The sequence below is a fragment of the Naegleria gruberi genome (genome assembly GCF_000004985.1).
Source record: "Naegleria gruberi genomic scaffold NAEGRscaffold_51, whole genome shotgun sequence".
NCBI lineage: Eukaryota > Heterolobosea > Eutetramitea > Acrasida > Naegleriidae > Naegleria > Naegleria gruberi.
Window position 1 is genome coordinate 1,527 of NW_003163276.1, and position 23,971 is coordinate 25,497.

General features: G+C 33.5%; 12 protein-coding genes across 12 annotated transcripts in view; 6 read left to right on the top strand and 6 right to left on the bottom strand.

Moving 5' to 3' along the window:
* NAEGRDRAFT_59128 (uncharacterized protein) overlaps nt 1-6,156 on the top strand; it is a 7,682-nt gene extending 1,526 nt beyond the window's left edge. Inside the window, exon 2 of the mRNA XM_002672660.1 lies at nt 4,349-6,156. Coding sequence (XP_002672706.1) covers nt 4,367-6,139 — 1,773 coding nt within the window. The 5' untranslated portion in view covers nt 4,349-4,366 and the 3' untranslated portion in view covers nt 6,140-6,156. The remainder of the gene's footprint in view (nt 1-4,348) is intronic.
* Nucleotides 6,157-6,815: 659 nt separating this feature from the next.
* NAEGRDRAFT_72068 (uncharacterized protein) lies at nt 6,816-7,250 on the top strand (the record flags this gene model as incomplete). Its single annotated transcript, XM_002672661.1, has 1 exon — nt 6,816-7,250. The coding sequence occupies one exon, from the start codon at nt 6,816-6,818 to the stop codon at nt 7,248-7,250; it is 435 nt and encodes a 144-aa protein (XP_002672707.1).
* An 87-nt stretch (nt 7,251-7,337) lies between these two features.
* On the bottom strand, nt 7,338-8,237 carry NAEGRDRAFT_72069 (uncharacterized protein; the record flags this gene model as incomplete). The annotated part of the gene is made up of 1 exon (XM_002672741.1): nt 7,338-8,237. One exon carries the CDS (start codon nt 8,235-8,237, stop codon nt 7,338-7,340), a length of 900 nt encoding a protein of 299 aa, XP_002672787.1.
* A 242-nt stretch (nt 8,238-8,479) lies between these two features.
* On the bottom strand, nt 8,480-9,565 carry NAEGRDRAFT_72070 (uncharacterized protein; the record flags this gene model as incomplete). The annotated part of the gene is made up of 1 exon (XM_002672742.1): nt 8,480-9,565. One exon carries the CDS (start codon nt 9,563-9,565, stop codon nt 8,480-8,482), a length of 1,086 nt encoding a protein of 361 aa, XP_002672788.1.
* A 538-nt stretch (nt 9,566-10,103) lies between these two features.
* Nucleotides 10,104-11,138, bottom strand: NAEGRDRAFT_81112 (uncharacterized protein). Its single transcript, XM_002672743.1, has 2 exons — nt 10,572-11,138; nt 10,104-10,458 (listed from the first exon to the last, which is right to left on the bottom strand). Exons 1-2 carry the CDS (start codon nt 11,129-11,131, stop codon nt 10,143-10,145), a joined length of 876 nt encoding a protein of 291 aa, XP_002672789.1. The 5' UTR covers nt 11,132-11,138; the 3' UTR covers nt 10,104-10,142.
* Nucleotides 11,139-11,591: 453 nt separating this feature from the next.
* Nucleotides 11,592-12,944, top strand: NAEGRDRAFT_51985 (uncharacterized protein; the record flags this gene model as incomplete). Its single annotated transcript, XM_002672662.1, has 1 exon — nt 11,592-12,944. One exon carries the CDS (start codon nt 11,592-11,594, stop codon nt 12,942-12,944), a length of 1,353 nt encoding a protein of 450 aa, XP_002672708.1.
* A 780-nt stretch (nt 12,945-13,724) lies between these two features.
* Nucleotides 13,725-14,234, top strand: NAEGRDRAFT_72073 (uncharacterized protein; the record flags this gene model as incomplete). The annotated part of the gene is made up of 1 exon (XM_002672663.1): nt 13,725-14,234. The coding sequence occupies one exon, from the start codon at nt 13,725-13,727 to the stop codon at nt 14,232-14,234; it is 510 nt and encodes a 169-aa protein (XP_002672709.1).
* A 267-nt stretch (nt 14,235-14,501) lies between these two features.
* NAEGRDRAFT_72074 (uncharacterized protein) lies at nt 14,502-17,388 on the bottom strand (the record flags this gene model as incomplete). The annotated part of the gene is made up of 4 exons (XM_002672744.1): nt 14,502-14,711; nt 14,764-15,240; nt 15,282-16,105; nt 16,236-17,388. 4 exons carry the CDS (start codon nt 17,386-17,388, stop codon nt 14,502-14,504), a joined length of 2,664 nt encoding a protein of 887 aa, XP_002672790.1.
* A 512-nt stretch (nt 17,389-17,900) lies between these two features.
* NAEGRDRAFT_51988 (uncharacterized protein) lies at nt 17,901-19,100 on the top strand (the record flags this gene model as incomplete). The annotated part of the gene is made up of 1 exon (XM_002672664.1): nt 17,901-19,100. One exon carries the CDS (start codon nt 17,901-17,903, stop codon nt 19,098-19,100), a length of 1,200 nt encoding a protein of 399 aa, XP_002672710.1.
* Nucleotides 19,101-19,262: 162 nt separating this feature from the next.
* On the bottom strand, nt 19,263-20,794 carry NAEGRDRAFT_81113 (uncharacterized protein). The gene is made up of 4 exons (XM_002672745.1): nt 20,427-20,794; nt 20,272-20,338; nt 20,058-20,216; nt 19,263-19,990 (listed from the first exon to the last, which is right to left on the bottom strand). Exons 1-4 carry the CDS (start codon nt 20,697-20,699, stop codon nt 19,269-19,271), a joined length of 1,221 nt encoding a protein of 406 aa, XP_002672791.1. The 5' UTR covers nt 20,700-20,794; the 3' UTR covers nt 19,263-19,268.
* A 571-nt stretch (nt 20,795-21,365) lies between these two features.
* On the top strand, nt 21,366-21,860 carry NAEGRDRAFT_72077 (uncharacterized protein; the record flags this gene model as incomplete). Its single annotated transcript, XM_002672665.1, has 1 exon — nt 21,366-21,860. One exon carries the CDS (start codon nt 21,366-21,368, stop codon nt 21,858-21,860), a length of 495 nt encoding a protein of 164 aa, XP_002672711.1.
* A 1,145-nt stretch (nt 21,861-23,005) lies between these two features.
* On the bottom strand, nt 23,006-23,755 carry NAEGRDRAFT_51991 (uncharacterized protein; the record flags this gene model as incomplete). The annotated part of the gene is made up of 1 exon (XM_002672746.1): nt 23,006-23,755. One exon carries the CDS (start codon nt 23,753-23,755, stop codon nt 23,006-23,008), a length of 750 nt encoding a protein of 249 aa, XP_002672792.1.
* Between the last annotated feature and the right edge of the window lie 216 nt (nt 23,756-23,971).

Sequence of the window (23,971 nt, forward strand, 5' to 3'; positions counted from 1 at the left end):
TGGTATCAATTATTTGTCGATAAAATAAATAGATATACGATATTATCAAATAAAATATATAGGTCCCTATTGAAAGTGTTTACCTGGTAAAAAGTGAGCGTAACTTCCCCTACTTTCATCCTAATTGATTATCTCCCTATATATATGATAGATTTCAATTATTTCAATTATATATCATAATACATGATAATTAGACATGTATCAATGAGTGGAATTAAGTCATGTAAGATATTCATCCTTCAATTGCCAGTACTGTCAATTTCACACAAGTTGACTTCCTACAGTCTGAATATGGGTCTAATAATGATTATTTCAATTATATATGATTATATTTGATATTTACTACTGTATATATGAGTTTAATAAATTAGTATAGTGTTTCCATAGTATGGCTCAATATCTTGGTCAATTAAGGTAGAATGAGTACAGTATACTAAGGATATTATATATTATACTTCCAACACTTCTACAAGGTAGATATCATCATTATACATCATGTATATGAGATTGGTGATGATTCTAATAACATTCATATAATAATACAATAAATGTTGAAAAGTTAATATTTAGACATGTTGTCATTTATTCAATATACCGATTCAACAAGATTAATTCATAATATCATCTATTCATACATATATCTACAATATATCAAAAATTTCATTCTGGCCCAACTTTGAAATTTTAGACCTACTAGGGTAAAAACCTTAATATTTTAGGCAATGCCTTATAACTTTTTGGCCTCCAACTATGTTTTAATTTTTTCACCGGATTTAGTCAACTCATATATTGATCTATTGATTATGTGTAGATGGTATTTCAGATATTCCTAATTATTGAGATATGCGAAGAAAACCTAACTTTTTTTTCATCGAGTACCTATTATCTCTAGAACCACTTTGAGTTTTTATTATCATATAACAGTTTGTCGATGAAATTGTACCCTGATTAACATATATAAGATCCAAGTTTTGAATATTAGCCATTAATAAAATGGTAATGGGTTTTCGCCATACCCAAACCCAAACCCAAACCCAAACCAACACCTTCTTTTGATGTTTCACTGGATAAACCTTATTACAGAGGAAATACTTCAATAAGAACAGATATTCAAAATTTTTTTGTTGGAGATCGTGTACGCTACAGATACCCAGACAATCAATGTATCAGTCCTGATACAGCTTTCAGTTTGTACCCTAATGCTGATGCTGTTCAGAGTGTTTGTGGATGTTCAAAGTTCTTTGCGATAATGCATACCGGATTCGGATTGGTAGACAATTCTACTATTCCTGATGAGTATTATCCTTTGACAATTACTATCAAACCAAAGTTCCAAAAATATTCTACACAACAAGAGTATTTTTGCACAGCAAGTCCATTTTCTTGTTCTAGACAGCACTGTGAATGTACATCTGGAGGAGTTAATCTTGATGAAAGTAGTTTTTTTTTCCCTCCCATTAGCAATTCAATTAATAGATATGGAAGTACTAGAAGTGTTTCATCAGCCATAACAATTTCACAAAATATTTATTTAATAGTTTTATTGATTTTCTTCATTTTGTATTTACAATAAATCATACATTCTATTTGCATTAAAAATTTTTCATTTAGAAATAGTGAGATTGTGTTCAGATACTGTTTTAACTCTTAAAAAATGGCTAAATGTTAACTAATGTGAAATTTCATTCAATATTTGAATCATTTGCGAGAAGGAAGGTCTTTCCATTGGATTTGGATGCAAGTTCACAATACTTGAGCACACTCTTCATACTTTTCTCCTTCGATTGGTTTTCATGCACTGGATATAGTAATAACCATTCATTCAATTCATTTTCGTTTTCAAATGGAATACTTGGTCGTTCCCCTTTTAAAACATTTGAGATGATATCAACAATTGATCTATCCGATTGATACTTGGCTTTCTCTGATTTACAATAAGGAGAAACTTCGAAAAATAATTCCCACATTATAATAGCAAAGCTATACACGTCAACTTTGGGAGCCCTTTGAGATTTATCAGTATTACTATTACTCGTATTATCTGATCGAATTGTTTCCTATTTAAATAACAGGTAAGCTGAGAGGTAAGCTCAATCCGAAATCAACGATTTTACATGAATCAATCTCCTTCTTCCTCAATAATGACAGTCTTTTCTGAATGTGAACAATACCTTTTGTATAATATTTGAATTCAATGGAATAGTTTCAGAATCTAGTGACAGGGCAGTTACATTGACGAAAAATGTTTCTCCTGGTTTCACAACTTTCAAAACTGCTCTAATGTCAGTAAACTTAGCAGCAGCTGCCAATAAATTAGGACTGCTTTATTTCTAGTGAATAAGCAATTTTGAATGTAATTAGGATAATTATTACTGCCCAAAAGATAAATGGCACCTCCAAACTCATTTGCATATTATTTTGAAATGCAGTATTAGATATTATTCAGATATTTGTAAATTGTACATCATATCCAAGTTTAGTGCGCATCCACTGGTTTTACATACAGTATTAATAAAATTTGATTTGTAAATAATAACTTCAAACCTTGTATTATCTGACATGGATTGTATAACCAGTTTTTACGTCATTGCTGTAATGATTTTGGATTGTAACATTTACCATAGATAAATCATCTACAATATAGAAAGAAATAGGTGAACTTATTTTTCCTGAAATGGCTTGAGATTGAGCATTCCCATCAAAATCAACATTCATACTCTCAACCTTTTGTGCACTTCGTACTAAGAGAGAACCACCTGATCTTTTGAAAGATGAATCCTCAGAAAATTGAAACACAAATACAATTGCAAGTTTTGTACATTCTTCAATATGTATATTTCGTATCTTGATTTCTTTAACACTGATGGTATCCACCATTAAGTTAGATTTCATAAACTGCCCATTTTGAAATATGATAAGATTAGCTTCATAGATTGGTAAATTTACAGATGCATCTTCCATGAAATTGTTTTGAAAAACAATCCGATTATTTCCTCTCAGCTCTATATAGCATCCTTGTAATAACTTGCCAACGAGTTTACAATCTTTGAATAATGTTAGATATGTTGCTGTAGTTAAAATGTTAGAACTGATTAGTTCACTACTTTCAACAATAAAATTAACTTTTGTAGGCTTAGTGTTGAAATCTACATCATTCATATGCTGAAATAGTGAGGACGTCAATTAGCAATTAGCATAACCAAAAGAGGTACTTATAATTTTTGAAAATATTCTAAAATTCACAATTTCAATATTATTAAATATTATCCAAGCAACATCTGTTCTGTCTTTCAAATACATGTATGTGTTGCCCTTCTGGAAAGTCAAACCTCTCTTTTCAGAACTTTGAAACATGAAATAGTATGAAATTAATGAATTTGATGGTAAATCAAAATCTCCGTATGTGAATGAAAGATTACCTTCAATATTAATCACAAATAGAATATTAATACTATTATTTCTAATATTGTTTCCATGTTTTGATCCATAACTACTTTCATTGTTTTGAACAATTTACTAAAACTCTGGCAGGGATCATTCTGAATTCATGTTTCCTGCATATTTGATGTTTTTCATTTTCAAATAAAAAACTGCTCGTGAGACGGAAGAGCTGTAGAACATGTTTTGCATAGCAGTGATGCTCACATAATTGGTTTGAATTATTTCTCTTTCATTGCCAACAACATTAGGTGTATTGTAATATAAATTACTAAATATTGAAAGATTGTCTGATGAAGTATGTTGTTGGGTTGTTGTCGGAATCTATTAACCATTCCGAACAAGTTTGCAACTCTCACTACAAATTAATTTTACAAATACTATTGTTATGTTGCTTACGGAAATATATCATTGATGGTTGGAGAATGATAGGATGATGATCACTGCACCAACTTGTATTTTTCCATCAAGAAAAATAATATCCAATTTCATGATAATCTACCAATAAAAATTACTATTATTCCTACTATTTAGATCATGTTGAGATGATCATAAGGAAGTTTGGTGGAGGTTAATCATGCTGTTCATCAGACGTTACGGGTGATGAAATTTTTTTTAAAAATTTTTTAAAAAATTGAAAAAACATATTCCAATTTCTTACTATGGAGAATTTCATTATAAAATTATTATTGCACAATATAGAATAACTAGAATAACCAAGTTTTAAACTCAGAATACTATGTGCTTTAGTATTGTAAGAGTCAACCAAGACAATACCAAAAGAACTTCTCATCAACCTGTCAATTCAAACGATGTCCTTCCATTTCCGAGTGACACGACTAAATGCAACTAAATTGACACAATTTCTCACCTTCCACTTCGCTTTCATCTTTTAAAAAAAATTTCACAGACCTACCTGCCAGAAATCATGCGTTCAAAATCTCTCTTGATCGCTATCTTCTTGCTTTTGTGTTTGATCTTCACAGCTCAATCTTCATTTGCTGCTGAAGAACAATCAAACCCTCTCAAACAAGAACTTTCCCGCCTTTTAAAATTAAAAAAACAACTCAAAACCAAGTGGAACCCTAGCCGTTATTTGAATGAGCGTATTTTGCGTATTGCCAAGAGATTTAGAATTGCCATTCCTCAACGTTGCAAGAGACGTGTTATTATTGATGATGAAGTAGTTGATACTATTAGAAAATTGGCCGAGTGTGATCGTGATACTAAACCTGAATTGCCAACCAATCCTTCCACTCCATCAAATCCATCTACACCAACAACACCATCTAATCCAAGTACTCCAACAAATCCTTCCACTCCAACAACACCACAAGAACCTACAAATCCTTCTGTTCCTACTGTTCCTTCCACTCCAACAACACCATCAACACCATCCAATCCAAGTACTCCAACCACTCCATCAAATCCAACTACTCCATCTACTCCAACTCTTCCAAAATGTCCAAAGAGACTCACTTGTAGATTGTTGTGTAAGAATGGATATTATTACGATTCAAATGGATGTGTTGATACTTGTCGTTGTAAGCCATCTTCTTGTCCACAATTCAGATGTTTGAGAGCTTGTCCATATGGATATAAGGTTAATGCTCGTGGATGTACCACTTGTGATTGTAAGCCAAAACCTTCCACTCCAACTAAACCAACTAAACCAACCTTTGAATGTCCAAAGCGTAAATGTGCTCGTTTGTGTGCCCATGGCTATAAGACTGATAGAAGAGGATGTCAAACTTGTTCTTGTGTTAGAAAGCCAGTCAGACCAACACCAGTTAGACCAACTCCTGTTAGACCAACACCAGTCAGACCAACACCTCCAGTTAGACCACCAGTTATTGTCACACCAACACCTGTTAGACCAACTCCAGTTGTCACACCAACACCTGTCAGACCAACACCTCCTCCAGTGAGACCACCAGTTGTTGTCAGACCACCAGTTGTCAGACCAAGACGTAGAAGAAGACGTTTCTTCGGAAGAGGTAGAGGTGACCCACATTACAGTTTGTTGCATGCCAGCAATGCTGCCCATAAGGATGTACTTTTTAATGGATTGGGTGATTATATTTTAGCTGAAACTGTTGATAAGGAATTTATTGCTCATGTCAGAATTGGCAAGTGGCATAAGAAGGCTACTGTTAATATTGGTGCTGCCATCAAGCTTGGAACTGATGTTATTGAATTCGATTCTAAGGATGGTCAATTCTACCTTAATAAGGAAGAAGCTGAATTCAAGATTGGAAAGAAATATGAACTTGAAGGAGGTTCTCTTATTAGAAAGAGTGAAAATAGATTTATTATCAAGTCCGTTGATGGAGTTGAATTCTTTGGTGAAAGATTCACTCTCCACGATGGAAAGAGTTACATGGATGTCCAAGTTGATTCTCCAAAGGATGTTGAATTCAGACGTGGTTTGATTATCAATGGTAAGGGCAGACAAGGAAAGGGTCTTTTCAGAGTTTTAAAGGCTGCTAAGGTTAATAAGAACGCTGTTGCTGTTGTTGAAATTCCAAAGTGGGCCAAGAAGGCTTGTGCTAAGCAAGGATTGACTGGAAAGAAACTCAAGGATTGTGCCTATGATATTACCGTTACAGGTAAGGAATTCGCCAAGGAAATTGCCAAGGATGAAGCCAAGTTTGCCAAGAAGAGTAGAAAGGTTTTAAAGGCTGTTTCTAAGAAGAAATAAATAGATCCTTTTCATTTACGTATTTGGTTTATCCCAAAAATGAATCACTGAATAGTACTACTTGCATTTCGAACAGTTCAGTCCAATCTAATTGTCAAAATCATTACTTGAATTAATCACCACAACTCTTTCATTTAATAGGTAAATAAAAATGAATTACAAACTTAAACTGATACTAATTGTTATGGTTGTCTCGCTGGTGACTCTATTCGCTGAGAGAAATCTTCTGTTTTCAATCCTTAACCATTATCCACATAAGGAAACAGAAGCAATTACAAACGAAATCCATGTCGTAACGATTTATGAAAATTCAGCAAAGGTACAATCTCCTCTTCTTGCATTTCTTCCGTGTCCTTCTCAGTCTCATTCTCAATCCCTAACCATTCATCTATTCATTAATTCCAATCACACAATTGAGTGTTTACAAAACAGATTAAGCTCTTGCCAAAGGTTAACTCTCAAATTTTACAGTTCATCAGAATTGAGCATCAATACTCAATCCACTCATTACAGTGCCTCATCTGCCAAAAAGAAACTCAAATTATTACAATTTTTTCAACACAAAATTCAACGATTCTTATATTTGGACGCTGACACATTTTTAGTGCACGGATTTGAAGGATTAATTCAGGTGTGGAAGAATTTCTTATTATTCGAAAAGGATGAATTTATTGGAATGAGTAAAGAATTGAGTAATTGGTACAAGTATGATTCGTATAATTCTGGAGTCATCCTAATAGATATTCGAAAATCATTACAATATCCTTGGAAACAAATATTGGAAGAAACTATCCAAGATGTTGGAGTAACCCAACTTGCAGATCAGGATATTTTCAATGTAATTGATAGAAAAACAAGAGGAAAGTGGTTCCATCGAATAGATTGTGGACTAAACTTGCAACATGCTGGATGGAAAGAGTGTTCTACAAGTTGTGTAAGAATCATTCATTTCAATGCCATGCCAAATATTCAAAATACCACCAATCTTGCTTCCATGCTGAACTATGCCAGAAAAACCTATCAGTCAATTGGTTGTGAAACGACTATTTTCCCACATGATAATTTGTTTAATTGGATTGGTAATTCAAACATTAGCCTTATCTGTAAATAAATCAAAGATATTTGATTGATTTTTTATTGTAAACTCGTCAAACTCATTGTAAACTATTCGATTGGAACTAAAGCAAATTAAATTGATTTAATAATCATCATAGTAATCATAATCATCATCATCACTGCTGTCTTCACCACCATCGTAATCACTCCAGGATCGATGACTTGGACCTCCATCATAAAAGTGCCAAATTTTCACACCATCTTTCTTTTCAATAAAGTAGCGAATAGAAGTTTCGACTGGTTTCGTAATAAGAAAACTACAAATGAGATGGAAACTGTCATCGCATACTAAATTCAAAGGATGATTAAGTAATAATTGAGAATTTGGTGTCGCCTTAGTAGATTTTGCTTTTTCTCTAATTAGAAAAGCAGGTTTGAGATCTTTCCAAATCAATTCTTGACGTTTCTTCTTGGCGTTTAGCAGAAATTCATTTCTGACATTTGGCATAGTTGCTTGTGAGGCATAACTTTCCAATTCTAGCGGTCCTATTTCTTTACATTTTGGCAGAATCAACTTTAACATGTCAATCTTAATGTTGTCACATGACATTTTCAAAATATTATACCAATTAAAATCTGCATCCAAACAACAATGATCAAACACACTTTTAAATATCCAATAATCACCCTTTTCAATCGAAACAAGAAGTGCCTTCTTTCTACTCGATCTAATTATCTCAGTACTTGCTAACCAATTGACCAATTGTTCATTTCCACTTTTAACTGCCAATGTCAAAGGATCTTCCCCCTTCAACACAAACCTTATAGCATTCCTTCCTTTTCCAGATTTTTCATAAATTATTTTAGCAATTTCATAATTTCCATTTTCACACGCGTGAATAAATGAAGTTTTTCCATCGAAATCTTTCATGCCCATGTTACAACCGGCAGAGATTAAGCATTTGATTATTTCAGAGTCGAGATTTTCTTGTTGTGCTGCGACCATGAGTGGGGATTGACCGTTTCGTCCATGAATTCGCATATTGAATAGTTTTCTGTTGAGGGAGAAATGTTTAACTTGCCAATAGTTATTGGATTCGATGGCTGTTATTAGTTGATCAAGTTCTTGAGACTTTTTTTCATTGTTGAGTGGAATGTGGAATAATTATTTGGGATTTAGCTTGGAATGGAAATTTTCTTTAAATGAATCATAATTATGTCCAATACAAAGAAAACTAAACACTTATTCTAGAAAATTAGATGGCCAATCAACAAACAATTCATTTATCTCACATACATATTTGCTTTTGGTATTACCGAATATGAACCACTAAATGTCCATTGCTTGAAAGTTGAACCTGCACATAGATTATACACATGAGAATTCTGATTAAGAGGACCACCTCCAAAAAGACAATAATCTAAACCTGTTCCATCACATCCATTGTTTTCTATATGACCCAGTGAAAGATCTGTCAATTTAGTGCTCAATGGGACACAAATTCCCGGAGCTGTCCAAACAGAAATTAAAGAAACAGCAAAACCTGTTCCTGTTGCATCTTTCCACATGATCTCAGTTGATGCACTTCTCAACATGGCCCATTTATCATCTCTCATTGAAGCACCATCACTGGTTACATTGACTATATCAACATAATATGGAGCTAGTTGAACATTTCTTGATGAAACAAGTGCCCAACCACCTCCATTAGCAGATTGTTCACAATAGACCACAAATTCTGATTTGGTAGCATCAGGTTTAATCCAATACAAACCACTCACTGCAGAATCATTGAATTGTTTCTTATATTCAGCACAGGATTTCAAAATGCCACTTCCAAATGTGAAAATACTATTGGTGGAAGAGAGAGTTTGCACATCACAATTAGATCCTGTCCAACCACTCTTACATGTGGAACATGTGGCTCCATCCCAATTTCCTGAACAAACTGAACATTGACCTGCAGATGAGCATACAGAACATTTGACATCACATGAAGATTTTACAATATTACAATCAGGACCATCAAATGCATTACATGTAGAATTGAAAATTTGAATTTCTTCTGAAAGAGTAGCATAAGCTCTCTTTACCTTACTTAATTGAGTTTGACGAATTGAGAGCGATGTGAAATTTGCCTTACTCAATACTGCAATTACCTTTTCCAATTGAGAGACGGTTAATTCTAATGCAGATGCCTCTTTCTTTAATGAATTTAACCAATCTCTGACATTACCAGAAGTAGTGGAAGTGCTATTGGTTGTTGCCGCAGCACAAGACCATCCACCACCGTTGAGAGATGGAAAGGCATGTAACAATAGACAACATACCACTAAGCACATCATCAACAATCCGTTGGCTGTAGACATTTTTTTAACTGTGAAAATTGCACAATCTTGTCGTTATCATCTACTGAAAATGGAAATGTAATGTAGGGCTCTGTAGTTTGCTGTAGTGACAACTCCAATTTGGGAGGGTAACCTCCTCGTTAGGAAATTTAATTGTGAAATAAATAATGGCTTGTGCACTTGATTTTCAATGGTCTTTTCACAAGGAAGAAAGGATCATTCCCACCGAAATCTCACAATACAGTGCACTGTGTTACGGTGAGATTGGAGACTATTCTGGTATTTGCCATCTTTTATACATCAACAGTATAGAGAGCTTTTCCAATATTAAATTCTTTAGAAACCTTAATTAATTTTACTAGTTTAAGGTAACAGTGAATGACATCATCCTGATCACTCTAAAATGTGTGTAGCCTACAAGCAATTGATCTTGTTGAGAAAGACCAATTTTGAAAATGTTAAATTCATGGATATTCACCTAAACTTTTTAGGTAGTGGAAATGGTATGTGGAAGGGATAACTAGAACTACTTTTGTAAATTACAACATTCCAATTCCAGAATATCTCCAGATGGCTATTTAACCCACTTGGACTAGATTTATTTCTTTTTCATGGATGGACATCTATCATCACACTTATTCAAACTAGCATCATGGAATAAAAAGTGCATGGTTGAGAATACTCTAAATGAACTCTCCTTTTCCATGCAATTATCTGAACAGAAATTCTTACAAAACAATGATGGAATGAATGGACCTTCCCATTGCCCAACTGGCCACAATTCTTGTAATTGATGAGTATAGAATAGGATTGCACTGACGAAACCATCATGGTACATTGGAATGACTGGCATTAGAGTGTAACTGTAACCTGACAAGTTTGGATGTTCAACCAAGTCAAAACCCCAATGTGTACTTTAATTTTTTTTTTTAAAAAAAATAATTAAAAAATTTAAAAATATAAATAATGTTAATAATTAAATATAAATAATGTTAATAATAATGTAAATATAAATATTCAAAATTACCCCATGCCCGTAATGCACCCTCCTTTGGTAAATTGTGCCTTATCTGCTTCAGCTTCTGTTAATGGAACTGAAATTGGAAATTTACTATTTGGAGCTACCAATAATCGATCTCCTAAAACTCCTCCTTTTGTATCCAATTGCCCAGAGCATGCAAAAGCTGGATCACGAGTAGAAACTTCAATTTGATAAACATCAGGTGAAACTCTCTTCCAGAAACTAGCTTGTTCCAATTGACTTAAAACTCCATGAACTCTAACACCAAAACCACCCAGTTGACCAGCTTTTGTATAATAAACAACAATTCTATCATTAATGAAGCCATATCCAAGATTTGGAATGCATGCCCCATTTTCAATTGGTGTATTCCAATCGGATGAATTTCTGGCTTGTGTAATGTTTAAAGGCATTGGAGTTTTACTAAAAAATGTATGAAGTAAACGATCTCCAAGTCCAATCCATGGTTGTTGTTTGTGTGGTGAAAGACCTCGGAGAGGAACATTTGCATGCACAAAGGTGAGAATTAGAAACAATGCAGAGATGAGCAAAATGAATTTTGACATTTTTTTTTGATGATGAGAATCTTGTATGGTGGAATATCTTGTCCTCCCTTCCTTATGATATTGGATCCAAATTAGTTCATGTTTGTTGATCATTCAAATCCAGTCCGTCCTTAGTGGAAGAGTGTGTTTGGCAACTCCTGTATGTTAGTATTAATAATCAATTAATCTTTAATTTTTGCAGAGATTTGAAGTGGTGAATGTTCAAATTTTTAATTGATGATATGATAAGCTCCATCTCCACAACTGTTCCGAATAATTTATACAATTAAATATAAAAATTATTAATCCCTCCTCCGATCCATATATCTTTCTACAGTCTCACAATTTAGCTACATTAATTTTATTTTTTATTTAAAATTATTTAAAATTATTTAACGGTTGTTGGTGGCGTGAGCTTTTTAATGTTCAACAAATTTCTCAACACACCAAACAAAATCATCAATAATTTAACAATAAAAAAATGACTCAACAAGAAGTATCATCATCAACAACAACTACGGAATCAGTCCCAACAACAACATTATCATCGGAAGAAACCAAGATGGAAACTCAACAAATGGACACAACAAGCGATGAAAAGAAGAGAGAAAAACGACCACCTCTCACTGAAGAAGAACAATTAGCCTTGGATGAAAAGAAGAAGAGAAAGAGAATGGAAGCAAACAAGAAGAGAAAAAAGAAAAAGGTTGAAAAGTTTAAAAAAAAGAAAGCTCCAGCTGTTTTCCAAGTATTGAATGTTCACTTGATGGATTCAAGCAAGATACATACCATTACAAAGGAAGATATCAAGAAGTGCTTCCCTGAATGTGTACAAATGTCGAGACCTTGTGAGAATATATTTCGAATTCAATTTAGTAAGGAACAAGATTGTTTGAAATATTTCAAAAAGGAGGAAAAGAAGAGGAAGAAGCAATTGAGAAAGAGAGATATTGAAAAGAAGAAGGAAGAAAAGGAAGAAAAAGAAGAAACACCAAAGGAAGAAAAGGAAGAAACAGAAGAAACACCAAAGGAGGAAGAATCAAAGGAAGATACACCAATGGAAGAATCAACAACAACTAATACTGAAACATCCGAATCAACATCAAGTAAGGAAACAGCTGATAGTAGAGAAGAACGTATTCTTGCATACAAGATTCAAGAAGTTATCAATGGATTCAAATTTACCTTACGAGCAGAAGCAGCCAAATTTATTGCCAAACCAGAATGGAAAGAAGTCACCAAACAAAAGAAGAAGGATCCAAGAGTTCTTGTCTTTTTACTTCCAAAAGAAGTTGATATTTCACATGAAAAGTTTAAGGAATTATTCCCAGATTGTGTCAAGGCCATCAGAAATAATAGAGATATCTATGGTCTCTTCTCATCTGAAAAGCAAGTTGCAAATTACCTTAATCAATCAAAGTATAGAAAATTGGAAAGGGGTGGAATTTCATTCGTTTTGAGAGTTGGTCCTGAAAATCTCTCACTCAAACCATGTAATTGGAATCCAGAAGAGAAATTCCTCAGAGATGAAGATAAGGAAAAACAAGTTGTCAAGGAAAAGAAGGAAGAAAAGAAACAAAAGAGAAAGGAAAAGAAGGAAGAGAAGGAAAAGAACAAGTCAACCGAAACAACTACAGAACCAGGTGAAAAGACTGAAAAGAAAGAAAAGAAAAAGAATAAGAAAGATAAGAAGGAAAAGAAGGATAAGAAGCAATCAGACGAAACAACAACAGAAATTAAAGATAAAAAGAAGGACAGAAAGAAGATTAAAGCTAGCAAGAAACAGAAAGAAGAACCAAATGGAAATAGTGCATCCAAGATGAGTGACGAATAAAACATAAATTAACAGAATGGATATAATTGTCCAAACTATCCCAAATTAGACGTGCACCATGAAATTACCAACACTATTCTAACAGTCTGCTTTCCACTCTAGAACAATACATGAAGAATTTCATCATCACCAAATAATTTATTTAACAAATTCATTCTCCATCATCATTTTCCTCTCATCTCTTTGAAAAAAATTCAAATCTCTGAACCATTGCCTCTCTTGCTGGTTTGGTTCTTGGATCTTTGCATCATCATCACGAAATTAAATATTCATCATCACGAATTTATTCTTCCCGCGTTATCATCCATCATAGGCTGCTTCCTCTTTAAAAAAATAACACCATAGAAAAAAAACGCAAGACATCACACACTAGTGTTGTATTACTACAATTTTGTTGTTGTACTCTGACCTGGTTTTTTGAAAAATTGAAACTCTTGAAATTATCTGCTACTTTTGATTTTGTTTAGTCAAATATTGTGGTGGTAGAATCATTATATATTTAGGATTTTCGGAATCGAATAGGTTTTTTTGTATTTTCTCTACGAAAGGAGGAAATTCAGTTGATTTGAAATTATTGGTGTTATCTCTACTTGTGTTGAAAGCATAACATCAACAATTAATCAGTAATAACAAAAATAACAACAGCAAACACGTTACTAAACATTAGTTTCAATATCGGACTATTTCTAAATTGTCAACCACAACAACTACTAGTAGTTGAAATATTCATCAATAATAATAATAACAACAAATATATTAACATATTAACACATCAATACAATGGTACTTCACGTAACAATACTTGAAATAACTAACTTGGATAACAAACATACTGATCCGAATTATACATCTGATCCATATGTGGTCGTTTCAATAGATCACAAACAATTTGCAAATACAGATGATCACTTTAGGACGAATATACAAAAAGATACACTAAATCCAAAATATAACGAAACGTTTCAATTCGAGATACCCAAGCAATCTACGTTTGAAAATATTGATATAGTATTTGAGGTTTATGATTGGCGTGTGATTGGTAAGAATGCATCAATGGGTCAAGCACAAACTAGTTTAGCATGTTTGAGGAATCAATTTGTGGATTGTGATTCCTCAATGCAATCAGAAAAGAAAGGAGAAGAAGTTCACGAACAAGAAAACTCAACATCTAGGAAACGAAAGCTCTACAAGAAGGAACCCCAGAGATTAAAATTAGAGTTATCAAGGAATAGAAATGCATTTATTGAAATTGAAATGATGGTAGATGAAACTGATCGGCGACATTATTGATTTTATAAACTACCTAATTGGATTCTTTCTAATACTTTAGGTTTAATCAGTTATTATTTCTACACCAAAACCTTCTGGTATCTGTTTTCAGATTTTCATCCCTTTCTATATTCTTCTAATTTCGCAAATATTGGGTATCTCTGTTCCTGATGTGAACAGGAGATTGTTAAACTGTTTAGAATCTAAACCAATCTAAGATCTGACATCAATGTCAATAGAGTTTTCTCTTCACAGATGATATGATACTCGATTTTTTAAATCAAAGATCTAGTCTTTTACCATCTCCTCTCCAAGCATTGCTTGAATACCATTTTGCAAATCGTTACGAGTACATGGCTTGCAAATCACTGCATCCACTACACTTGCATAATATTCAGCATTTGTTAGTGCATCTGCAGTCAACATGATTATCTTAATGTCCTTATATTTGGTCTTGATTATTTTAGATGCCTCAATACCACTCATGAAGGGCATGTGCTATAATGTAAAATTAATTCATTCAAAATTTAAAACAACTCAGTAAACATACCATATCTGTAATAACTAGTTTGTGTCGAGTTGGGTCAATTTTCTCTACCAACTGGCGACCGTCCACTGCTACATCCACCTCAAATCCCAAACTTCTCAACATTTTGGTAAGCACTTTTCGATTGATTGCATTATCTTCGGCAATAATAATTTGAATATTGTCTGTGTTTGGTTTGGAGGTTTCAGCATTCTTAACATAAGAGTCTGCCTTTTCAAATTGATCCAAATAATTGTTTTGAATGTCAATCTGTCTCTTGATTGAAAAATCGACAGTTTGCTCCTCTGCTGAAAGAACAACCTCCTTTGCATCCAAGGTATTCATGTTGTAAATTTGTATAGGTATTTGAATAGTAAAAGTGCTGCCATGATTTTCCTCTGACTCGAGAGTAATGCATCCATTCATGGAACGTACAATATTAAGGCAAGTAGATAAACCTAAACCACTGCTTGGGAAAATACTTTCATTAAGGTTATGGAGCTGAATAAAATCATTAATATATGGAAACAATTATTACTTACCTGACCAAATGGTTGAAAGATAAATTCTTGCTTCGACTTGGGAATACCAACACCATAATCAACAACCTTAAACTCAAACCATTGGTGAGAATTTTCCGTAATGACATTTGGAGGATTTGGTATTGTTTTGCAGTGAAGTTCTACAACTTGAGATGGATGAGAAGCTTTCACGGCATTAGTTAATAAATTAACTAGAATTTGACTCATTCTTGCCTGATTCATCTTGACAAAAACATTGGCCTCCAAATTTTGAGTAAATATCTGCACATCCACAACAAACTTTTTGGCATAGCTCTTCATAATTTCCTGTACACTTTGAAGGCAATTCCTCAGACAAAAAACTTGTTTGGTATTGGTTTGAACTTTGCTCTTGGTTTCATGTTCCGATTTTACAAAAAGTAAAATATCCTCAATGAGAGTCAATAGAATATTTTCGGCACTCTCAATGGTTTCTATGTGTTCTCGTTGTTCCTTAGTCAGATTTGTTTCCTTAATTAATTCTATCGATCCTAAACTACTCAGGGTTGGTGTTCTAAATTCGTGTGAAAGATGGCTGACAAAATTTGATTTGGCTTCCAAAGCCAATTTGAGTCTGTCTGTTGTTTCTTGAAGTTGATCACACTCTGATGATAATTGAACATTTCCGAACACTATAAATAATCCAAAAATTAGAATAGTATAAATGGCTGGTGAATACTCGAAAATTACATCCAATGTGTAGGTCCATCCCATTGCATTGATTTTGAGCAGTCCAGCTAGAAAGTAGTGAAAAGCCATGGAAACTGTTGGAAGCATTGACCAAAATGGATCTCCCTTACTATGAGCTGTTTTCAATGAAATTATTCCAATAGTAATATTAATAATAATAATAACAATAATTGAAAATTCCAATATGCAATTTTACATTCCACAACAATAAATATTAAGAATTAAAAGAAATTGATAAAAACTCACCTGTGTTTTTAGACATGACTGCAATAGTTGCCAGTGAATTGCTCAACATTAAAACTCTGTGCTTTTGCATTACAAAGAAACGAATTGAAAAGCTAACAACATTAAAAAGAATGATAACCTTTGATTCGTAAGTATTTTCTGCCTTATCCATCCTAATAAGACGTCCACTATTTACAAGTATCGTCAGTGCTCCCAGAATAAACATCCAAAAAGTTGCATTAATATCATGACTCTGTTCTCGAAAGACATACATGGTCTGTATCAGATATCCTGTATAAACTGTGAATAAAATCGTAGAAGCTTGAATTTTCAGCAGTGAATGCCAAGCTTTCGGAATGGATGTTCCCTCAAGTGGCAAATTGAAAAAGTTTAAAGAGTAGTGAGCATTGGCTGAATAGGGTACATTTGTATGAGGTGTTGGTGAGTTGGAAAAATTCATTTCTGTTGTTGTTGTTATATTCTCATCAGATGAAATGATTTTTGTGATTTTATCTTCCTTATCACTTGATGATGATGATGGTACTGATTCAATATTGTTTGAATCTATTAGATTCTTATTGCTAGATGATTTAGATATTTCTTCTCGTGAATTCTTCCTCAAATTGTTATCCAATACCTGTTTTTTAGTATTAATGATCGGATTTAGGTGGTATATCCTAGATGATAGGGTTTTCAAATAATCCTCTTCTTTTTCAGCACCTCCGCACTGTATCTTCTTTTCCGTATCACTATTATTAGTACTAAGGTTATTATTGTCTATTTGTACTTCTCCTCCCTCTTCACAATTATTATTATTCTTACGAGTGGTAGATGCCTTTTTCAATTCTGATGATGATGATAAGGAAGAAGTAAACGGTTGTTGCTTTTTTTCTGTAAGGTCCAAATTTGTTTGCTGCCTTACTAATTTTTGTTCTTGGGCGCAAAATAATGTCGTTGCATTCTCCTCCGCCACAGAGGAGTTGACTTGTTCTTCTTCTTCTTGATGAGCAGTAAAAGAAGAGGAAGAAGAAGAATTTGATGATGATGAATGATGGCAAGTTGATGAAAAAGTATCGGAGGGAGAATTAGAAAGTTTTGATAGGGTTGTTGTGATATTGTTGGAGTGATGAAGATTGTTTAATTCTTCTGATGCTACTTCTTGTTGAAGAGGCATGTCATTTGTTGATGGAAGTGCTTGGTTTTTGGGTTCCAACATGTTAGTAGAGAGGGAAGTGAGATGTTTTTTTGTGGAAAGGATTCGAATACCTTCATCATGTGTTGACAGCTAATTTCGAATAAAAAAATGACCATAAAAGTAGCTTGGTTTTGATTTTTGGTAAATACGCATCTTGATATTCGGCAATTTTCAAATAGTTGACCAAAATCTCCAAACTAACCAATAATTGATATATCAATACTATCTCAATAACATGTGAATTTTTAGTTTAAATATTTATTCGAAATCATATGACAGTCAAACAATCGACAAATTAAGAACTATCCCCGTCCTTTCCTACCATTATTTTTACAATTTTATCCTTCATCATATTTCTTCAACAATTATATCGATTATCGAAATCCTTACCACATCATAAAACACGAAAAAATAACAATTATCAAATTTATCACCAGCAAACACTGATTTTAAATTTTAATTTATTTTAAAAATAAATTAAAAAATAATTTATGAAAAGAGAAGCTTTGGAATCAATAACAACAAAAACAACTCGCGTTAAAGAGGAAAAGGAGGATAAATCATCTACTTTATCAAATTCTTTAGGTGTTATTGATCCTAGTAATAATAATAATGATGAAGGATTGCAACCAGCATTGAAGAAGGTAAAGACGGAATCGTCATCATCTTCTAATCAAATTAAAGGAAATATTAGTACTAGTAATAATAATAATGGATTATTAACGAGCACACCAAGTAGAATTGCCTCTTCTTCATCAGCATCAAATAATAATAACAATTTAAATATTATTATTAATACTTCTACTACTAGTAGTACTCCTACAAACATAATCATGACATCAACTAACAACAACAACAATACTAACAATAATTTAAAGTGGAGCGTGGTCAACTTTACAAATAATAACACTAATAACAATGCTTCTGCTAGTAGTGCCACCATCAATAATAATAATAACAATAATAGAATTAGAATTGCATATAATCCTGATGACATTCAAGTTTATCTAATTTGGAGACATGTTAATGATACAAGTGATGATACAAAGGAAAGTAATTGGAAGAAGGTAGAATCTACTTTTATTCCTTCATTCTCTTCATCAGTTCACAAGCAATACATGTCTCATTTGGAAGAATTGAACAAATCGTCAACAGAATCTATTCGAATTGGAGTCATGTGTAAAAATAAGACACATTTAAATATTGCCTTAAAGTTTGAATTGGATGGAAAGGATTACGCTTTTATGAGTACAACACTTAAACCTGGAGAGGATCGTCTCATAAGAAGACTCATTCACAAAGTTACAAAAGCTTCACAAACAGTTCAAGTGAAGAAGAATCAAGTTGTGGAAAATTCATCTGGAGCAACTAGTGAACAGAGTTTAATTGAAAAATTGGGAACTATCAAGATTAAAGCGTTTAGAATTCAAGTTGCTTCGGAACAAACATCATCATCTTCTGTTGCTACTGCCCAAAACTCTATCAAAGCTCCAGATGTTAAAATTAAAGAAGGAATGACCAAAATGAAGGATTTATCTGTTGGTTTTGGAGCTACTACTAAAGCTCCCTCATTCCAACAAACTGGATTTGCTTATAAAGAGGAAATCAAAGCTTTGGAATTTGTTTATCATACAAGATTGGGTTACTTGTTTGAATTGAGAAAGGCTGGTATTGATATTAGTAATAAGTAATTTTGGATCATTGTCTCATTTTTTCGAGACATCTATGATTGAAACAAGACTGTCACATTTTGATTAATTGACTCAACTCAGAAAGAGGAAGAATTATTGTTTTGGAGCTGAAAAACGACTGAATCGATATTATTTAATTGAATGAAATTAGAATAAGAAAATAAACAGTTATTCCCAATTTTTAATTAAAATGTCAGAGCATGGAACAACCCCTGATGAATGTTGAGATTCCATTACAGAATACAAGTACATTTTGTGTAAATTAATCAATAAGAGTATCTGTTGTCGAGGAGATCCCATCAATACTCCAATGATATTACTTCCACAATGCACATCCAGAACATCATGACTGTCAATGTACTGAGATAGATCAGAATGGTCAGTCTTGATTTTTTCTAATATATTGTAAGGTACTGAAGGAGCATTACTCGTAGATCCAACTGCCATCAGTTGCTTCTTTCTATTATTACAAATTACAACAGTTGTAAATCCTCCATATGGCTCAATGTCCCATCCATTTACTGTTTGTGAAGAATGATATTCTTTTTCTTTTACGTAATCTCCTAAGGGTGTATTTCCAATATATCCATAAACATCCAATCGATTTGGAGTCACCTTACATGTTAAGTGACTCAATCGTAGAGCTTTGAGATTTAATATTTGCTCGTCTTTTAAATCCAGTTTCTCAAACTTGAACTTGCTAACGTGTGAGAATAATTGTCCATATTCATTCTCTCCAAAAATATAGTACGTTCCATCCACAGTCTTGACAATCAAGTGGTCGTATCCAACTGAAAGTGATGATATCATTGGGTCTGATTCAATTGAAATCTTTTGAAAATCAATTCTGGATTCTCTCATTCTCCCTGTCAAATATATTTCTCTATTGTCTTTTGAATAAATAAGAGAATTAGATGGTTCACAATGTTAATGCTTGCAAAAATATTCGAAACTTACTGAGTACAAGAATTGTGCAATTAGTTCCACAAACAGCATGAGTAATTTCAGATTTCTCTCCTATGAAATGGTGAGTTTTAACCTGAGATAGTCTCTTCTTTGCAGAGTTAGAATCACCTATCAAAATTCCAATCTCACCACTATCAGAACTGACCTCATCTATTCAATAATTATTTTTCAAATATTCGAAACTAAAACCTTTGAAAAAACTCACCTGAAAATGCATAAACATTATTACTCTCCTTCACAACCATTATATGATAAAATCCAGCTATCAAAAACTATTCCAATACATAATAATTCAATTCCAAATTATTCCAAATTAGTCCACTTTAGTATATCCAAAAATTCTCCTCCTAAAAAACAAACCTTTATCCTCGAGCGATCTTGTTTAAATTCTTCACAACTCTCCAACTCTACAAATGTATTTTCCTTCTTCCTATCATCAATACAATAAACTTTTCCCTTCACCGTCGAAACTAGACACAAATAGCCTGAGCAAATCATGTGCTCGAAAGGATCATTAATTTCCTTCGGAGCAAATGGGCGAAATTTCTGCTCTGCAAATGAGACAAATATACGATTTTCCCAACAACATGGAGTTACTCCGTGAATTCGGTTTGGATATTGGTGTGTCATCATGATGTGTTTCCTCTTCCTATTAATTAATTTGTTGCGTTTTTAATTATTTACAATTAGATGATCAAAAAAAATTGATGAAATTTTGCTGTTTGTTTTAATTTTTCTTATTTTTTTTTTCTATTTTTAAATGTAGAATGTTATTGTAAAGTTTGTTGATTTTGTTGAAATATTGCATGGGACGCTATCTCCCAGAAATTTAGCCTTAACAAGATTCGTTTCCCTCCTGATATCTCAGAATCCTCTCAACTTAGGATAGAATTTGATGGTCGTTGCTCCCGTAATGACTGGCTTAACTGGTCTAAGCGCAAAAGAATACCTAAGAATGTGGCCCTAGAAGTCTAGAAAGCACTAGCTATTTATTTGGAAAATTGCTACAAGAACTCAGTGTGGTACAACCGTCCCAATGCAAGCTTCACTATTAACAGGAAATACCTCTCTGCCTACCACAGGCAAGCTCAGTCTAACCAACCACTTAGCATCAACCCATAACACTTAAACGCTGAACCGAAACTTACTGGTTGTAGACCTCGTCTCTCAGGTCTTTACGATACAAGAGACGTTAATAAATATTACAATTTATATTTATTGAAATATTGATTGGATACTAATAGCACAAATGTCATCAACATCAAGGTTAGAGAATCCTCTCGCTTTCCATTAAAAAAAATGAGTCAACTTGCTATCAAAAAGATTGTCAAACCAATTGTCTTTTTCGATGGAGAATGCATTCTCTGCAATCGTGGAGTTCAGTTCATTATCAAACGAGATGCAACATCTGCTTCCACTGCTAACAAGATTGAATTTTGTCGTGTGCAATCCATGACCGGAAAAAACTTGTTGGAAAAATATGGAAAAACTCAACAAGAAGTTTTGGATCGTTTCGTAATTCTTGATACGAATGATAAGATTTATTCTGCTTCGACTGCTGCATTGCGTTTGGCTAAGTATCTTCCATTTCCATATCCGTTATTGTATGGATTTATTATTGTTCCACCATTTATTCGAAATGCCATTTATGATTTTGTGGCTACGAATAGATATGGATGGTTTGGAAAGTATGAGACTTGTATGATGTATAGGAAGGATTTGATGCAGAGGTTTGTGGATCAGGAAGAAATTGATCAATCTTCTAAGAATAAGGGAGCTCCAAGTTTCGAATAACAAATATTGGAAATGAGTATTCGAAAGGGTTTAGACTGTTGATTTTGGGAATAAATATTTGTGATTCTTCTTGATAAATCTTTGATAGGATATTAAGGTTGTGCAAATGGAGGCAGTGCTCAGAAGGAAAAAGAATAGTAAGTTAATGATAGGATTCGAATAGATCATTAGATTCTCTTGAGTTTGAATGTCCATTTCACTGCCCACAAATGGTGGTTTTACAAACGGAATATCCACATTCTCATAACTATTGTAATCATTCATCACTGTTTCGAATAAATTTTGATAGAATCGACTTTGAGAAAATTCGACACAACTCTCACCCAACAAGACTAAACATGCAATAGTCAATCCAAACATGCAAGCCATCCAATGGAGAGCACCCATGACAATCGTATGGTTTCGTTCAAGAAATTCTTTTTTTCTTGACTTGCAAGCCGAAATTCCCAAACATCCAACCAAAATAACAAACAAATCCAATCCAAACAATAAAATTATATTCGAAACTGCATTTCTTATAATGTAGCCACAAAATAACCAAGCTACTGTCAATCCTAAATGAACGGCTAACATGAAAACTCCCAAACTTATTAACAATACATTCGAATGAAACATTCGTATTTTGGAGATTTTGTGATGAAGGTTCTCCTGATGAGAATCACCATTTTCTATCGCATTTTCAAATGCCCTCGAATTGGTAACAGACGAAGAGTCATTATTCGAGTTCCCTTCGCTACTGATGTTACTGCCACTCGAACAACTTTCGTCTAAAGATCTTATAAGAATTGTCATGCTGTTTTTTTGTGTTTGTCCAACAAACTATTGTAACTAGATAAGAGGCGAAAATCTACGATCAGTTCACGTAGAACTGTGCACACCACTAAATCTGGAAGGTAAGTGCCACATGGTTGAGTAGAAGCATTTTTATTGGAACTAACTTCCACTGAGATATTTGTATAGTTTACAATGGAAAGTGTGCTGTTAGGTAATTATGAATATCAATTTAAAAAAACATCATTTAAATTGCCAAACAACTTGGTGAACGAAGTCGGATAAATGAATTAGAGGTGATTGTACTTTGATTTCACACATTGATAAATTGTCTCGCATATTTATTCAAACCTAGAGTATCCCAAGTGGGATGTTTATTTGGATGGAGAAAAGAAAGGAAAGACAAATTGGTTCAGTCTTGCTTTCAGTTGGACCTTATCGAGAGAATCACATGCATTTTCATCCAACAGCATAGAAGAGAGAGGTACTGTATCTTCATTATGTGATGATGCTGGTTCAATTACTTGCATGGAAAGAGTTTTTTCCATCTTGTTGTGGGTACCAGTATTCGAAACATTGGATAATGATGGAGAAGAAGTTGGGTGTAATGCTTGGTGGATAATCTCAGCTAATTCATTGGCTACACGCTCAATAATTGCATCAATGTCCATTAGTGGTATATCGAAGAGTGAGGACTTTCGTCTATCTTGCTGTAACGAAAGGGAAATGTTCAAATCATCACTTGGAGAGGATGTCAAACGGAAATCATTATTGCCATCACTATGTCTTCTATTGGTGGCTATGTGAGGTGATGTCGAATAAATGGAAGTATCTACTTCAAAATAAACAATGGATGATGTCAAGAATTGAAAACTGCTCCATCCTAGCTCTACAATAATCTTTCCAAGTCCAATAACCAAGTGGAAGGTCATCACCAACAAATCATATAATTGAGCGAACATTATCGATTCTAAACTATCTAACATTTCAATGCCGCCATATGAATAGTCCACTATCTGAGATGAAGCGCTCGATTTTCTACGTTCATTATGGTGATGTACTGAGTTAAACTCTTGACTAACTAGTGCTGAGAGAGAGATTGGACCTCTAATTGTTCCTGTCATCTTTTGTATTGATACGCGCTCAGTAGTGAAAGGCTATGTTCTTGTTTTTTTTCTGTTTGTTTGTAGTGCGTATTGAGGGAATATTTGACCTGTTTGGCCATTGATGTAAAATCTCTGCATTTGAGGAGGATGGAGGGGGACCAATTCGACTTTGTTTGTATTCTTGTAACCCCAAATAAAGCAAGAATAATTGCATCGAATATTCATACTATTAAT

Excerpts from the sequence above, each read along its gene's own strand:
- NAEGRDRAFT_81112 (XM_002672743.1), bottom strand. The coding sequence starts at position 11,131 with ATGTCAAAATTCATTTTGCTCATCTCTGCATTGTTTCTAATTCTCACC. Across the intron at positions 10,459-10,571 it reads GGGTGCATTACGGGCATGGG|TACACATTGGGGTTTTGACT; the intron begins GTAATTTTGAAT and ends AAAAAATTAAAG.
- NAEGRDRAFT_81113 (XM_002672745.1), bottom strand. The coding sequence starts at position 20,699 with ATGATGACACACCAATATCCAAACCGAATTCACGGAGTAACTCCATGT. Across the intron at positions 20,339-20,426 it reads AAGATCGCTCGAGGATAAAG|TTTTTGATAGCTGGATTTTA; the intron begins GTTTGTTTTTTA and ends GTATTGGAATAG. Across the intron at positions 20,217-20,271 it reads TAATGTTTATGCATTTTCAG|ATGAGGTCAGTTCTGATAGT; the intron begins GTGAGTTTTTTC and ends ATTATTGAATAG.